At 42.7% G+C, this 17,131-nt stretch overlaps 1 protein-coding gene across 1 annotated transcript in view; it reads right to left on the reverse strand.

Moving 5' to 3' along the window:
- The window catches only part of AGBL1 (AGBL carboxypeptidase 1), a 728,885-nt gene that overhangs the window by 709,668 nt on the left and 2,086 nt on the right, over window positions 1–17,131 (reverse strand). The window contains exons 3-4 of the mRNA XM_061181782.1: window positions 13,968–14,099; window positions 9,138–9,231 (exon numbers count right to left, since the gene is read on the reverse strand). Of these exons, the coding sequence (XP_061037765.1) occupies window positions 9,138–9,231; window positions 13,968–14,099 (226 nt within the window). The remainder of the gene's footprint in view (window positions 1–9,137; window positions 9,232–13,967; window positions 14,100–17,131) is intronic.

Below are 17,131 nucleotides of genomic sequence, written 5' to 3' on the forward strand. Positions count from 1 at the left end.
ACTATACTAAAAAAATAATAAAACGGACAGACAGAACCCTAGGACAAATGGTAAAAGCAAAGCTGTACAGACAAAATCACACACAGAAGCATACACATACACACTCATAAAAAGAGAAAAAGGGTAAAAAATATGTATATCATTGCTCCCAAAGTCCACCTCCTCAATTTGGGATGATTCGTTGTCTCTTCAGGTATTCCACAGATGCAGGGTGCATCAAGTTGATGGTGGAGATTTAATGCTCCTGAGGCTGCTGGGAGAGATTTCCCTTTCTCTTGGGATGATTTGGGATGATTCGTTGTCTTTTCAGGTATTCCACAGATGCAGGCACATCAAGTTGTTTGTGGAGCTTTAATCCGCTGCTTCTGAGGCTGCTGGGAGAAATTTCCCTTTCTCTTCTTTGTTTGCACAGCTCCTGGGATTCAGTTTTGGATTTGGACCCGCCTCTGCGTGTAGGTCGCCTGAGGGCGTCTGTTCTTCACTCAGACAGGATGGAGTTAAAGGAGCAGCTGATTCGGGGGCTCTGGCTCACTCGGGCCGGGGGGAGGGAGGGGTGCAGATGCGGGGCAAGCCTGTGGCAGCAGAGGCCGGCGTGACGTTGCACCAGCCTGAGGCGCGCCGTGCGTTCTCCCTGGGAAGTTGTCCCTGGATCACGGGACGCTGGCAGTGGCGGGCTGCACAGGCTCCCGGGAGGGGCGGTGTGGGTAGTGACCTGTGCTTGCACACAGGCTTCTTGGTGGCGGCAGCAGCAGCCTTAGCGTCTCATGCCCGTCTCTGGGGTCCGCGCTGATAGCCGCAGCTCGCGCCCGTCTCTGGAGCTCATTTAGGCGGCGCTCTGAATCCCCTCTCCTCGTGCACTAGGAAGCAAAGAGGTAAGAAAAAGTCTCTTGCCTCTTCGGCAGCTGCAGACTTTTTCCCGGACTCCCTCCCAGCTAGCTGTGGCGCACTAGTCCCTTCAGGCTGTGTTCACGCCGCCAACCCCAGTCCTCTCCCTGCGATCCGACCGAAGCCCGAGCCTCAGCTCCCAGCCCCTGCCCGCCCCGGCGGGGGAGCAGACAAGCCTCTCAGGCTGGTGAGTGCTGCTCGGCACCGAGCCTCTGTGCGGGAATCTCTCCACTTTGCCCTCCGCACCCCTGTGGCTGCGCTCTCCTCCGTGGCTCCGAAGCTTCCCCGCTCTGCCACCCGCAGTCTCCGCCCGCGAAGGGGCTTCCTAGTGTGTGGAAACCTTTCCTCCTTCACAGCTCCCTCCCACTGGTGCAGGTCCTGCCCCTATTCTTTTGTCTCTATTTTTTCTTTTTCTTTTGCCCTACCCAGGTACGTGGGGAGTTTCTTGCCTTTTGGGAGGCCTGAGGTCTTTGCCAGCATTCAGTAGGTGTTCTGTAGGAGTTGTTCCACATGTAGCTGTATTTCTGATGTGTTTATGGGGAGGAAGGTGATCTCCACGTCTTACTCTTCCACCGTCTTGAAGCTCCCTCATTGGCTCTTTTAAATATAATTAACGATCACTTGCGATCTAATATTAAAATAGTGCTATAATTGAACTTAGACAGAAAGCCTCCGATCTGTTCCCATCCCGCAATCTCTGTCTAAATTCTTTAAAGAAGCTAGCTTTAGATGATTATACATCTGCTTAATGGCTTCCTTTTGACCCTTTCCTTTCCAACTAATTGAGCTGGCTTATCTCTGCTAAATAAACACATCCCCAGACACAGCACCCACTCACAGCCCCATAGGAAAAGCAGAGTGAGTTTCCTTCACCCATGTGCTTTATAATTTGTAGTATCTGAGTGTGGAATCAACCCCTGAAGAATTTGGTAATGGTCTATTAGAAGCATGTCTTTCCTCAAAGCAAAGGGTGAAGGTCATAAGAGTTTTTACTGATACAGGTCTTTCTGTACCTCCCCCCGGTTCTTCAAATCCCCTCACCCATATATTTGTGGGCAGTTACAGTATTGTGAGGAGGGCATGATTTACAGGAAGATACAAACTTCTTTGCAAATGCTCCTTGCTGAGTCAGGTTGGGCTATAAGATTAATTTCTATGGAAAGTGGAAATTCTTAAGAGCCTGCCTCCAGTCTACAGAGGGGAAATGGAGGCAAATCCATGAAGAGATATGGGCAGAACTGGCTTCAGCAGATAAAGATGGGAATGGAGTTTCTGTAGAGAACCCTCACCAGGGCAAAGCAGGGCACGTAAGACCGTCCTAGGGTATGCAGGCCCAGAAAGTTTAGTTTAGTTTTGTTTTGTTTTGTTTTGTTTTGGAGATTCTGTCTACACAAACAACTGGATGCACTCAAAATCAGCATGTCAGCAACATTCCGTCTGTCCCATCTCATGTCACGCTGAGGACAAAATACCTCACCAGACCGCAAGAGTGATCTCCTTGCCAGATCATCCCCCTTGAATCAAGGACTGGCCATGGAGTCTCAGGACAGCCCCATATGCATGTGTTCCAGAGCTTCTCCTCCTCAACGTATCCAGTCCACCTCACTGAGGTGTTAGGGCATCAGAGAGCACCCTGAACGGGGAGAAACAGACTGAAGCCCTGTTGATACACTGCCAACCCAAGCCCATCTCAGGCCCAAAGGAGTACTTTACACATTTCCAGGAAGGCTCTCCAAAGTCCTGGGCCTCCTAAGGAACGGGGCCCACAACAGAAGCCCTTCTGGCTCAGCTCTAAGGGCATTTCCAGACAAAGGCATGATGAGGACATTTCCACAGAAGAGGAAGTCAGTCCATTTCATAAGCCCAACACTGGGTCAGAAAGTTCCTCCCACACTGCACTGTTATTGTTGCCATAGACTGTCACCAACTTGAAAGACAGGGTCCACCTTCTGCTGTTTTCAAACCCCCGTGCCTAGCACCAAGACAGACACTTACAATGTTGTCAAATAAATGTTAAAAATCCTACTTCAAGGCAAGTTTGATTTTCATTATACAGTAGAGCATCTTAGAGAATTGAATAGTGTCTTGAAATTAGGTTAGAAGGCTTAGTTCAATCTCTGAGTTTCAGTCACCTTGTCTTAAAATGAAGGAGCTAGGCCAGCAGATCCTTAAGGACCTTCCAACTTTCGATCTTATGACTTGAATATCTATGACTGGTCCTAATCAGGGAGAGATTACTGGCTTCCCAGAAAAGATGAGAGGGATTTAAACCAACAAACCTAGTCACCAAGGTTTAATATATGTAGGAAACTATTCATTCCACCATCAGCTACAGGCTTGGAGTCAGGTGGCAAAAGCACTAATAACTCTGTCAGTAAGTTGATCCTGTGTTGTTCACTCCTAATAGAAGCACTTGTAGGTCTGGGGTGGAATTTTTTTGTTCCTGTTCCAAGGTATCTGAGTCCAAGTGATCGGGAGCACACGGTTTCTGAAACCCCAATGTGAGCCCTTGCTCTGGAGACCACAGAGTCTAATTATATTGAACAGAGAGCAGCAAAAGTCACAAAGCCATTAATGGGAGGGTAAGGGGAAAATGAACACCCAGGGAGAAATTCAGTGGCTATTTTGAAAAACAGGAAATTTTGCTTCTTTGTCTCAGTGACAAAGTAGCTGAGTCACCCAATCGCTCATGATCTCAGGGAACGCATTAGCTTTGGTTGAGTCTGCACTTATCCAAAAAGTGGAAAGGTATGATGGTCAGAGAAAGCCCGGAAGGTCTGCTCTGAAAAAAAAAGTAGAGATTCTGGGGGAAGGGATAGGAGGAGCAGGACATATTTTAGAGCTTATAAACTGAAGATGAAATCACCATAAAGAGCTGTCAACGAAGCAATGCCTAGTGATCCTGCACTCAGGCAAAGCTCAAATGCCAGACATGCCCTGAGATCAGAACTTTGAAGGGAGATCACTTAAAACTATTCTACGCACAGACAACAAGAGACTAAGCTGAAGAATTTGCTTATGAGGCTTGCTAAAGACCCAACATATCCCTCTTCTCCTCTTGTCAAAGTGTTTGAGCCCAGGTAAAGCACACAGCCTCTGAACACCATGACCTCATAGAAACCCAGGCGCCCAGGAACTCCTGAGCCTGATGACCATAACTCACAGCACGAGAACCCTGCTGAAAGCCTGAGAGGACATCGAGGGGGTGTGAATATTGGAAATGCTGTCTTCTGTGAGGGTTAGACCAGCAAGGTCCTGAACAACACATTTCCTGACCTCCTGTCTTCTTGGGAGAGCTCCAGAGAAACTGTAAGTGAAGGATGAAGGAACCATCTCAGCCCACAGATGTCCTGAGTTCCCTTTCTCAAAGGACGGTGCAATGGTCAGGGAATACAATGAGCTCAAGGTCCAACCTCTGCTAGGAAGACTCAACCCATTTCTGATTGACTCTGATGTTTTTGAGGCAAGAGAGGCCAACAGAGTTTAAATTCCTGGGAAATAAACCAATGATAACAGCTGATAATTCAGCTTCAAAGGTTGGCTTAACTATTACCATGTGAAAATGTGGCCACGCTTTGGAAATAGTTACGTGGACAGACAGTGGAAATTGTCATTATTTTTACCAAAACCCTTAGGTCCACCCTGGAAATGAGGGCACAAAGGTACAGAAGGTGTTGAGACATGGAACAAACACAGACTCTTCTAAGGTCACAAGATGAGTCAGTCACAGACAAGCAATTCATCTTTGCCTCAAAACATTTTTCTACTTAGTGAATTTGGAAAGCTCAAAGACAGCTTTGGTGCAGATAAACAAACTTGTTCACAGTAGAACAAGCTAGCAAGAGCTAGCTCACCCTGGCCCTGGGTCATTTCTCCCTCCCTGATTCTATAAAAAGCTCCCCCATAAATTCTAAAGCCCCATAAATTCCAGCCGAATGGGTTATCAAATCAAATACTGGAAGCCTAGCTCTGTCTCAAATAGGAAGCAAAATTTGAACGTGAATGCTGCCCATCACATCCCCTCAAACGCAGATCTTTCTCTTCTGCCAATCTCAGTCAGTTTCCCCAGACAACTCTAAGTAAGAGACAAAAGACCCCCTCCAGTGAGACTTTGTTCTCTTTCAAGCTGATGGTTGCTGCCTCTCATTCTCTTAGAATGAGTCACCTCCCACAAGGCACTTCAGTCCCTCATGCAAGAGAGTTCTGGGTACACCAGCTACTTCATTTCCCAGACATGTTTAGACATGATAGAACCTCAAATGTGAAGTTGGCTTGGTACCAAGGAATAATAAGATAATAAATATGAAGTGCCTACTATAGCACCCACTCAGTAAATGTTGGCTTTTATTCATCATTAGACAGGTTATTCACAAAATATAAAATTTTTTTAATTGAAGAATTTCTTTTGAATTGAATTAAGAGCCTATCATGGTCCTGGCACTTGGGTAGGACCAATGGAGAACAGCAAGATAAATATAATTTGACTTCTACCTTTAGGAGGTTTAGAATTTATATGGGAGAGAAGACACACACGCCAACATGGTACAGAGTCAAATCTGATATATATTAAAGGAAAATATGAACAAAGTGCTGGAGGAGGGGAAATTCCTTTTGTCTGGTGAGGTGGAGCAGGCACCATAAGGTGGGGTCTGAAGAATGGGGGCAGCTTCTGCCATTCAGTAAGGCAGGGCTGCCCTTCCAGAGGGAGGGAAGCACGTGAGGAAAGTTCTGGAACAGGACAGGGCATCCCAGGTGCAGGGGTAGCTGGCTAGAAAGAAAGATGAGAGGAGGACTAAAAGGGAAGGATGGAGATGGAGATAGGGACACATTCTTGATTGCTTTGAAGTCAGGAAATACCAGTGGGAGGGCTATAGGAGCTGTCTAGGTCTGAAGAAAACTGCTCAGACTAAAGCAATGGTCATGAAGGAACAGGTGCAAGCCGACACAAATCTATGACAGTAAGACTCTGCCAGCATGGTGGGTATTTGGGAAGTGAGGAAGGCTTGGAATAGCCACCTCCCCTGAGAGTGAGGGCTGGCACAAGGCCACAGAGGGTGAGTGACATTGCTCTGCATGCCCCTTGTCTCTAGAAGGTGTGCGGTTTGTTTCTCTGTCATAAATCTTGCCCTGAAAACTATCTGGAGACAGGGTTTTATTGGAGGACAGCTGCATAACTAATTTTAGGTTTGTGCTAGAGAAATAGGGCAGGTTTAATCTCCAGGGCAGGGAGGAGTCATAGTGACACAACGCTGGGCATCCGTTCCTACAGAGGCATCCAAGAATAACTCTCCCGGGGCTTGCTAGCATTTGGAGGCTGACACTCATTAAAGCTATTCACGTCCCCTGACACATTACTTCATCCCTGAAAGACCCCTTCAAACGCACAGGTTCTGGCATCCAAGTGGAGTTGAGTAGAACTCATTGGGGTACAACTTAGTTACTATTTGGGAAACGGAGTTCATGGGAGAAGGTGAGTAGTGGCAGAAACTTCCCATCTGCATGTTCACCTCTAGCTTTGCTGCCAGATCTGAAGCAGGCAGCCAAGTACCCAATAGAATTTATATTCATAACGAGGAACAATATTAAAGCACATCAAAGCTTCCAAGATTTTTGGCACAGTATTTCTTAATGCCCCCAACAAACCTAAGAGGTAGGACTTGATATTCACACTTTGAGAAATGTAACAGTTTAGTTAAGAAAGGATAAATGACTCGCCAAGGAATCAGCTAGAAAGAGGACGACAAGGCAGGTCTTCTGATTTTAGCACCTTTGTTCTTGTCTTGCTGCTGGAGGCTGGGGGTAAGGCAGAAAACAAGGCAGCTTTGAGAAAGAATTCAAAAGCAGAGGGAACAGACATTTATTTCGCCTTTGAGAGGAAAGAGCCATACGATGCAGGAGAAAGACTCCCCCTATCATTAAGCAAATTGGTCCATAAGTATGTGCGTTTAGATGGTAACAGAAATTTAAACAAAGTTTAACCGCTTGTGATTGTCTTATATATATATGGTGGTTTAGAAATCAAATGCTGGAAATAGACTCTGTAAGATACTCCGGTGGTGGTTTAAGAGCTAAGGCTCATGTATCAGACAGGGTTTAAATTCCAGCTCTTTCACTTAAATCCCAGCATGTTACTTAACTTCTTTCAGCTTCAATTTTTTTTTTCCCTGTAAAATTGGGGACAGTAATAGCACCTGCCTCGCAAAAGAGAGGAGAGGATCAAAAGAGATGATGCATGCTAAGAGCTTAGCATGGGGCAGAGCACATAATAAATGCCATGGCAATGACAGCTCTATCGAAATGGTTGGTGGAAAAGCCTCTCCTCTATGGAGGTTTGGTTTTAATTTGGCATTTGGATCAAGAAGGGGAATCATCTTGTCTAACTTTTACAGAACAGACCAGAAATGCAGAAATATGCCCGAGGTCCCTGAAAAGTCATTTTGTCATTGGAAACATCCACCCCTGTTTATCCCTGGGGTTACTTTCCAGGAGAAAAAAAGCAATAGAGATGGCAACTAGCATGAGTCTCTGAGAAGGGGGCTTCTGTGCTTTGTTGCTTACTCCCCCTATCTCAATCTGAATAGGGAAGACAATAAAAAGCTATCAGGATCCCAGAAGGGAAGGGCCTAGTGCCAAGGTAAGCTGGGAAGGGCTTGCCTAGAGGAGCTCTCCAAACAACATGGTACCCAAGTGAGTACCGTGTGATACTGGTATGTGGATGGGCCCAGGAGACATCACTAGATTTTCACATGATGTAGGGTAAGCAACCAAACATTTCTGAGCTGCCAAAGAGATACATGGAGACAACAGCAGATTAGAAGAGTCCTGGTGAGTAAGGCAAAAAGATATGGCTCATGGATTGCTGACCAAAGGACATGTTAAGACATGTCAGCAGCAAAGGCCTACACACCACGATGAAAACCGAAATATCCAAATCAAACATATTCAAATTGAATAATGGAAGTTTAAGAGGGAAATAAAATATAATTACAGAAACACCAAGAAAGTTAATTTTTTTGGTCACTGAGCTTGTGACTCTGAAGTTTTATACTTAACTAAATGAGGATCCCTTGACAGAATTTAGTTGAATCCCATTTTGCAATACATTTGCACTTCAGAGAAGAGATTTCTCAAATGAGGTACCTGCAACACTGACTCCCAAAAAAAAGGTGGTCTGCAAACAAAAATAGTTCCCTAACCAAATTACTTTTGGAAAAGGGTATAGACTACATACCCATCTTGAATATTCTGAATGTGTGTTGGCTTTATGAAGGCTTTGAGAAGTCTTACAGTAAAGAAATATACCTAACTTTGTTTAACCCAGTACTTCTCAATATATTTGATGAGAAATTTTTTTTTTTAACAAGATATAATGTTTTTCACTCTAGGAAATGCTGGTGTAGAGAGCTGCAGGTGAGAATGGATGATAATGGCATTACTGTGGTGACCCAGGAGAAAAATAATCAGGTGGAAGATGAGCCGAAGATTGATGCTGGGATGCAGAAAATCTCATGGCTGGGCATGGAAATGCTACTTTGCCAAATGACCCCATATATCTTGGAAATTGGCTGAATTTTTTCTAATATTCTTTCAAGGTCCTCACTGAGTCACTCCCATAAATGATGGATCTTATTGGTTCCAAATATCTCTGAAGCCTGCGTCTCTGACCATCTCCCTTTTTTAAAGTTTCTGATTCACTCCACTCCAGTAGGCAGGGCCAGGGAGAATAGGCTGAGTTTCACTTTCCAATCATAAAAACACATCTCAAAACTAGCACACAATCCGAATTTCATATCAGAAATTTAGGAACCCTGAGAGCATCACCTTTCCCTATAATGTCTGGACTGTCTTTTAAGGGCTGTACTCACTATGGTAGAGTCTGTGATTAAAAGAGATACCTGAAGCCTTCAGGCCAAAAACAAGGGCTTTTGAGTCAGACAGATCTGGCTGGATTCAAATCCCAACTCTGCCTTTTCCTAGCATTGTGACCTTGGATAAGACTCTCTTCACATCTGAGTTCCCTCATCTGAAAATGAAGATGATATTATATCCATTCAGGTTGTTGTGACAATCCGAGGAAATGATGCATGGGTGGGGAGGGATGCGAGTTGAGACAGGATAAAGTCATAGAACCATATCTACAAGGGGGAAGTCATCACTAAGTGAACTGGAAACACGAAGAGAATATCTATGAGACCATTCCCGTATCTGTATCTACTACAAAGAAGGCAAAAGTACTAAAAACTGCTCTGTACCTGATTACTCGGGTGTGCTTCTGGGTATAAGGGGTGATGACCTTGAGAAGCAGTTCCATCGCTCCATTAATTCCCAGCATGGCTCCTGTGGTGACTGAGAAAGACAAAAGCACGCTAGTTATTGACCCATCCGAACCAAGCGTTATTTTCAGCATTACAGAATGAGCCTAAAAGATAGGGGAGGTCCATCACCTTTCTTACCAAAGGCAACTTAAAAGCAGAGAAACTCTATGGTCTTTTATCCCTGGCTTGGAAGTTAAAGATCATCTGAAAAGCACACATTATCTTCCCACACTATCTCTTTCTCAAAAGGGTCCCAAGCCATGAAATTATGTTTTTCATTTTCTGGTGGCCCATTGCCCTACTCCTTTGTATAGTCAATCAGAATAGCCAAGGCAATTGCTGAGCAGAAGATTTTTTCTGTAAGCAGATCTTTGGGTTTCTGGCAACTACTTAAGTTCAAGCTGTTTCACCCACCACTGACTTCCTATATGATACATACATGCATGCACACATACATGTATGCACACACAAACACACACACACACACACACACACACACACACACACACACACAGAGCCAGTATCTTAAAAAACACTTTCTTAGACGTATTTTGCTGTTTGGAGACTTCACAATGAAGAAAAGTCGTAAGTGGATGGGATAAGTTTCAATCCAACTTGGATTGACTTCTTTAAAACTTTAAGGAACAACCTAATAAAGAAGATAGTGCCCTTTTTGTTCCACCCCAGTTCCAAGTTCCCCTACAACTTTTGCACTCGGATCGCCCATCACTAAAAGGCTAAGGCTTGACTATACCTCTATCCATTAGAATGGCAAAGGAAGAATCAGTTAGGCCTGCTCAGAGGTAACTACCAGAAATTTTTGCCTTTTTGCCCAATTGGATGGCTATAAAAACAGAGTGATAGATCTGAATAATAGAAAGAGACTGAAAGGGGTAGCTGGTCATCCTGGTGGCTTCAGGTAAGTATTTTGGGTACAAAACCTCTCATCTCTGATGATGCCCCAGCCATTCTGCAATATCCCCAGCACCTCACTCCACTCAGCTCACTTTAGGAAGAGCTCTGATCACGTCGAAAATAAGAGGAACCCACAGGATACAAAATGGAATCAGTTTGGCCCGAGGCAAAACTTTCAGTGAGAGAAGGAAAGAAGGTTATCTTCCAAGGTGTGACTCTTTTTCCTTTCCTTCACTGTACTGTTGTAGTAAAACAGAGACCCATGAATGCCTTGTGCTTTGGGCCAGCTTTGTTCCAGGAAATATGAGTGGACACAAGGGGGTCAGGGAGAAGCAAAGAGATAGAAACAAGGGAGGCTTATACTGGCTTGCTCCAAGCCTCAGGAAAGGAGGAAAAATGGAAAACTGGAGTCTCTAATATAGTTCATCCCAGTACAGTCCACCAGAGAGAGACTGAGGCTGATGTCTTAGTTATCACCAGGAGTGCGTGTTCCTGGAATATTCTCTATGCACTCGTCCCTCCTGAGGCTAGTACAGGCAGTCATTGAATGGATCAAAATTCAAGAATTTGGCATCCTAATCCTGCCCATCAATCTTCCCTTCCCATGGCTACTAACTCAGACCTTACTTCTAAATTGGGAAAACATGCTGGAGTAAACTCCTGGCAAATAATTCAGCAAAATTCTAGTATTAAGTAGAGTTAGGGAGGAAGTAGTTTTAAGAGCATGAATTCTAGCATGGGAGACTTTAGACTTGGAACTGAAAGAGGATAACAATAAAAAGTCCTCACTAAGTTCTTCCATGCTGGATGCCTGCCCAAGGTTAGACCTCTGGCAGCTCTATAAGCAACCTCACCGGCCATCTGAGAGCTGCCGAATGGTTCGCTGGCTGTCACAGACCCATTATGGTTCCAGCCAATTCCTTCTGCAGATAGGAGCTGTTTAGAAAACTTGCTGGAACTTTCAACAGTGGCTAACAATTCACCAAAGCGACAGCAACCCATGGGCTTCATGAACTCTGCTTGCCTCTTATCAGTAAAGTCAATGTGTAGAGAGTGATCGTATTTTTTTTAATATTTTATGAAACAGTTCATACAATAAATGTTGTCTTAGAATAGGGGACACACGGCCACCTCCTCATACCCACAGGCAAATCTCAGCATTTTTCAGAGCTCCCTGCTGAAGGAATTCTTCAAGATCTCTATAATCAATGTATATAATGAGGGTAAGTTATTCATCTTAACTATTCTTCATGAAACCAAAATAAAATACTTCAAATCTCGTGCTGCTGGCAAGCTCCAAATAGGTGTGACACACCTTCTGCCTACTCATTAATAAGAGTTGTCCTTGGTAGTTCTAGTTTTAATTTTTTAAGGAACCTCCATACTGTTCTCCATAGTGGCTGTATCAATTTACATTCCCACCAACAGTGCAAGAGGGTTCCCTTTTCTCCACACCCTCTCCAGCATTTATTGTTTCTAGATTTTTTGATGATGGCCATTCTGACTGGTGTGAGATGATATCTCATTGTAGTTTTGATTTGCATTTCTCTAATGACTAATGATGTTGAGCATTCTTTCATGTGTCTGTTGGCAATCTTTATATCTTCTTTGGAGAAATGTCTATTTAGGTCTTCTGCCCATTTTTGGATTGGGTTGTTTGTTTTTTTGTTATTGAGCTGCATGAGCTGCTTGTAAATCTTGGAGATTAATCCTTTGTCAGTTGCTTCATTTGCCAGCAATCCCACTACTGGGCATATACCCTGAGAAAACCATAATTCAAAAAGAGTCATTTACCAAAATGTTCATTGCAGCTCTATTTACAATAGCCAGGACATGGAAGCAACCTAAGTGTCCACCATCGGATGAATGGATAAAGAAGATGTGGCACATATATACAATGGAATATTACTCAGCCATAAAAAGAAATGAAATGGAGGTATTTGTAGTGAGGTGGATGGAGTTAGAGTCTGTCATACAGAGTGAAGTAAGTCAGAAAGAGAAAAACAGATACAGTATGCTAACACATATATATGGAATCTAAGGGAAAATAAAGGTCATGAAGAACCTAGTGGCAAGACGGGAATAAAGACACAGACCTACTAGAGAATGGACTTGAGGATATGCAGAGGGGGAGGGGTAAGATGTGACAGGGTGAGAAAGTGGCATAGACATATATACACTACCAAATGTAAAATAGATAGCTAGTGGGACGCAGCCGCATAGCACAGGGAGATCAGCTCGGTGCTTTGTGACCACCTAGAGGGGTGGGATAGGGAGGGTGGGAGGGAGGGAGATGCAAGAGGGAAGAGATATGGGAACATATGTATATGTATAACTGATTCACTTTGTTATAAAGCAGAAACTAACACACCATTGTAAAGCAATTATACTCCAATAAAGATGTTAAAAAAAAAAAAAATAAGAGTTGTCCTTTATACAAAGCCACAACTTCTCACTTAGATTTTCCTTTGTTAGAGATGGGTTTGGACAGATTCCTTCAGCCTCTCTCAAATATTCTCTGATTTTCTGGTCAACATATATGAGTGTGAGTGGAGATTCTGTCTGTGAACACGGAGTCAAGCATCTGTCTCATTATTCCCTAGAAATACTTTCTTTTGATGGGTCTTCCATGCTTATTCATGGAGTTAACCAATGAAATATGTCCCTACTATTTTCTTAGTTCTGAGGATAGTTACCGAAAAAGGTCACCACCTGTTTACTCCCCTTATGTGTGTGATTCCTATTATTTCAAAGGACTGAGGGAAAAGATTAGAGCAGAGAAGAAAAACTAACACTTACTTAGCAACTATTATGTGACGAGCTTACCCGTGAACATGATCTTACTTATCCCAACCACCAAGTCTATGAGCTCTTATTACAACTGTAATTTTACAAAGGAAGAAGCTGAGGTTAAACAGGTTAAGTGCACACATCATGACTCTTAAGAAATGAAGTCAGAGTCAAGCCCAGGTCTTCTTGGCTCTAAGCTCATGTTCTTTCCTCTAGAGAGTATTACATCTAAATAGTTGTCACTTTTGTTCTGCAGGAAAGGGGCTTAGAAAGGAGAAATAAAAGTCTGTGTTCTTTACACTGAAATAGGTGGTACAGAATATAATCTATTAATAATTGTATCCGTATGGAGAGTAGAATAAACATGAATTTTGCAGTTAGAAACTTAGCCCTCATGACTTATCTGTATGAACTCAAGCAATTTCTTCATTCTTCTAAGTTTCATTTTCTTTTTTCTTAGCTATAAAATGCTGAGTCTACATACAGGATGGTTATGATTATCAGAAATAATCCAAATCAGGAGATGGCAAATAACATCAACCCATGTGCTATGACATATCAAGTTACCTGAAAGACTATGTTGAGAAGCATTGGAAGATAAACTTTGGTAAAGGATGTCATGATCAATGAGTGACTTCAGGGACATAGTGGAGAGACTTGTGATGTGAGGGTCGCTCTTGACAGCTGTAACACATTGCTCTGTGCCTTGGACATAAGGACTGAATAAAGTCTGCCTTCCCCTGCCACAGGTCTTTTTCACCTCGTAGTACTGACAGAGAGACGTAGAGTGCTAAAATGTTTTAGCTCCCAAGGGAAAACAATATGGATCTCTCACTTCAAGCACTGGCTCAAGAGTTTTCCATGGCCGAGAAGGAGATGAAGAAATAACTTCTCACCTCTACGGTCTCTGGAACATGAGGCTCCTCCTGGTTTATTTATCTTGTTGGGACTACATTTGTCCTCCACCCATGCCCTCCTTCCAACCACACCCCCAAATGGTTTCCAGGTATCCCAGCCCAGATCTGGAAGCCACCCCCAGAGAGCCACAATTGAGTTGCTTACCACTAAAGGCAAAGACACGCAGAGCCCAGAGACAGTGGAGGAGGTTCTGGCTGTGAGACAGGTTTTTCTTCGCCAGAATCAATGTCACATCAAGTGCTTCCAATTCCAGTGCCTTCTGTCCAAACTTTTTATCTATGAACACAGATCAATCCATCTTAGTTGTGTTTCACATTAATTCTGAAGGTTGTATAATGTGTGGGGGAGAGGAAGGCAAAGATGGTGGAGTGAAGAAGATTATCATGGCCAATGAGACTTTTCGGGTCTAGTAGAAAATGCTACTAAGTATGTCCCCATTGGAACCAGATGACTCAAAAGAGCTAACCGAGGGTATACATATGGTCCATTACTCTTCAAGTAATATTTACATGAGGTCTTGCGGGTTGTGTGACTTGCACCCCCTATATGTAAAAATGTTTCTGGTTGTCCTCAAACATGAGCTACAGTTTAGCTGGGTATAAATTTTTCTTCCTTTAAGACAGTTCCAGAAGTAAGGATACTTAAGCTACATAACATTCAAATGCATTGTGTGAACCTTGATTGGATCCTTCTCTGAACATGTCTGTAAAAGTCATGCTGGGAACATTTGAAGAAACTGGAATGAATATAAATATGTATGCATTGTTAATTTTGTTAGATTTATGATCATGGTATTATGATTATATAGGAAAACGTCTCTTTTCAAAGAAATGCACTCAAAAGTATTTAGGAGTAATGCTATCTCTAATTTTCCTTAGAATATTTCAAATAAAAATAAATAGGTTAAGGAAATATGGCAAAATGTTAACAATGGTTAGATCTAAGTGATAGGTATAGAAGAGGTCATCTTTCTATATGGTAGAGAACTTTATAATAAAACATGAAAACATAATTTCAGAAAATAAAATTTTCTCCCCAAATTTCTCTAAATTATTGATCCAAATAACCTGATATTCAGTGTTGTGGGTTACTCATTATTATTTTAATAATTACTAATAATTATTTTAATAATTACTAATAATTATTAATTATTAATTTAAAAATTAATATTTAATTTAATAATTACTAATAATTATTAATTATTAATATTATTTAATAATTAGTAATAAGCATAAAAAATAAAGGGAAAAATATTTTTAAATTCTATGCTCCTGACACCCACTAGGATAATACGTGACTGTGCCACCTGTCACATTTGTTTGTGTCCTTTCCAAAGTGCAATGCCCAAATCACCATGTTTGTTTTTGCAAGAATACAATCACTACCAGATTCATAGCAAGTGGAAATAAGTAAAACAGAGACAACATCCTAAACCTCGTTTACCAATATTTATCTCTGGACCAAAAGACACCGGCAAAGAGACTGTGACTGAACTCATATGACCCGTTTCCTTTATCGGAAAAGAAAGATACCTATCTGGCTCCATTCATGAGCAGCCAATCTCATTTCTGTTCTGTTCAGGTCAGCCCCTGACAGCTTGAATGTCAATATCAAGGACTACCATCTTTAATGGCAGAAGGTGTAATTATGACAATAATAATATCAAGGTCCATAACTTGAAAATCACTGCCCTGGTGCATCACTCATCTCTCTTTCTCCTATGAAACCTACATGACTCTTGTCCATCAAGCTTCTGGTGCCACATGCTAAGCAGGCAACATACAGCCTTGCTTAATCCTTACAGCAACCCAAGAATTATGTACTGAGACCCATTTTGTAGATGAGAGCCCAATGGTACCTTGCCCAAGGTCACACTGCTAATAAGTGTCAAAGCCAGGCCTGAAACCCAGATCTGACTTCCCAGCCTCTGCCATTTACTACCAGGGTGTATATCATGTCTTTTCTGTCTTTTTTTGGAGTTCACTTGGCCCACTCTTTGTTTTGCTGACTTCTTATCTTTCAAGTTTGGGCTCAAATATCACCTCTCTCTGTCCACACCATCTTAGAGGAACATCACCTTTTCTTTTCCTTCCAGTTATTACCTAGTTATTTATCATTGTCTGCTATTGTCTAGTTAATTATTTACTTTCTGCCCTTCCCCACTTGAATGTAAGTCCCATGAGAGGAGGCCCCTTATCTGTCTTTGTGACTGTGATGTTCCCAGTGTCTAGAACAGTGCACAGCCCTGGGAGACATGGAGTAAATAACTGTTGAATATTCAATGAATATTGGTTCAATTGGTTTTGTCTGGAACATGCTCTTGCAGGTGCTGGCTGATGCCTGGGTCTCAATCATTATTTGTGAAATGTAGAATGGACTCAAACCACAGCTCCGAACACTGAAAGGAAAGAGTACCCCAGAGCCCTGTGCCCTCAGCTGCTGCTGCCTGCACTGAGCATCAAAGATCCAACTTTCGGAGGACCTGAGCTTCTCGACTGTGATTTATGTAAGACTGCACACAATCGGAGCTTAACTGTTATGACTAATTTGCAACGCTTACATGCATCCTGAGTGCCCAGGCTTTTTCAAATGTGCTCCAAAAATTTCTAGGGTTGTAGGGAGGTGTTTCAGTCTTCTATGAGGAAAGAGAAATGGATATGTGGCATAAGTGGAAAGAATTCTAGACCCCCATCTTCTCTTCAACCAAGGAAGCTCCACTTCTATGTGACATATTGTAGTGAGTTGAAAACCATGCCCCAAAATTCATGTCTGCCTGGAACCTCAGAATGTTATCATATTTGGAAATAGAGTCTTTGTAGACTTAATTACTTAAGAGAAGATCATACAGATTTGGGTGGGCCCTAAATCCAATGACCAATATCCTTATAAGAGGAGAGGACACAAAGAAAGACACAAGAGTAGAAGGCCATGTGAAGATGGATGCAGAAATTGGAGTGATGTGTCTATAAGCCAAGAAACACCAAGGATTGCTGGAAATTACCAGAATATAGGAGAGAGGCATGTAAGAGATTCTCCCTCAGAGCCTCCAGAAGGAACCAATCTTGCTAACCTCTTAATTTCAGACTTCTGGCCTCCAGCACCGTGAGAAAATAAATTTCTGTTGCTTTAAGCCACCCAGTTTGTGGTAATTCGTTACGGCAGCCCTAGGAAATTAATGCATTTACATAATGAACCTCCATATAAGATGTTATTTGTAGAAATGTTCCATTTATTTTTAAAGTGATTGAAAATCTCCTTGGAGTATCTCCCCTCTGTCCCCCATGTGCTTCATGCCCCATGTAGTCCAT

Source organism: Eubalaena glacialis, chromosome 2, assembly GCF_028564815.1.
Source record: "Eubalaena glacialis isolate mEubGla1 chromosome 2, mEubGla1.1.hap2.+ XY, whole genome shotgun sequence".
Classification (NCBI taxonomy): Eukaryota; Metazoa; Chordata; class Mammalia; order Artiodactyla; family Balaenidae; genus Eubalaena; species Eubalaena glacialis.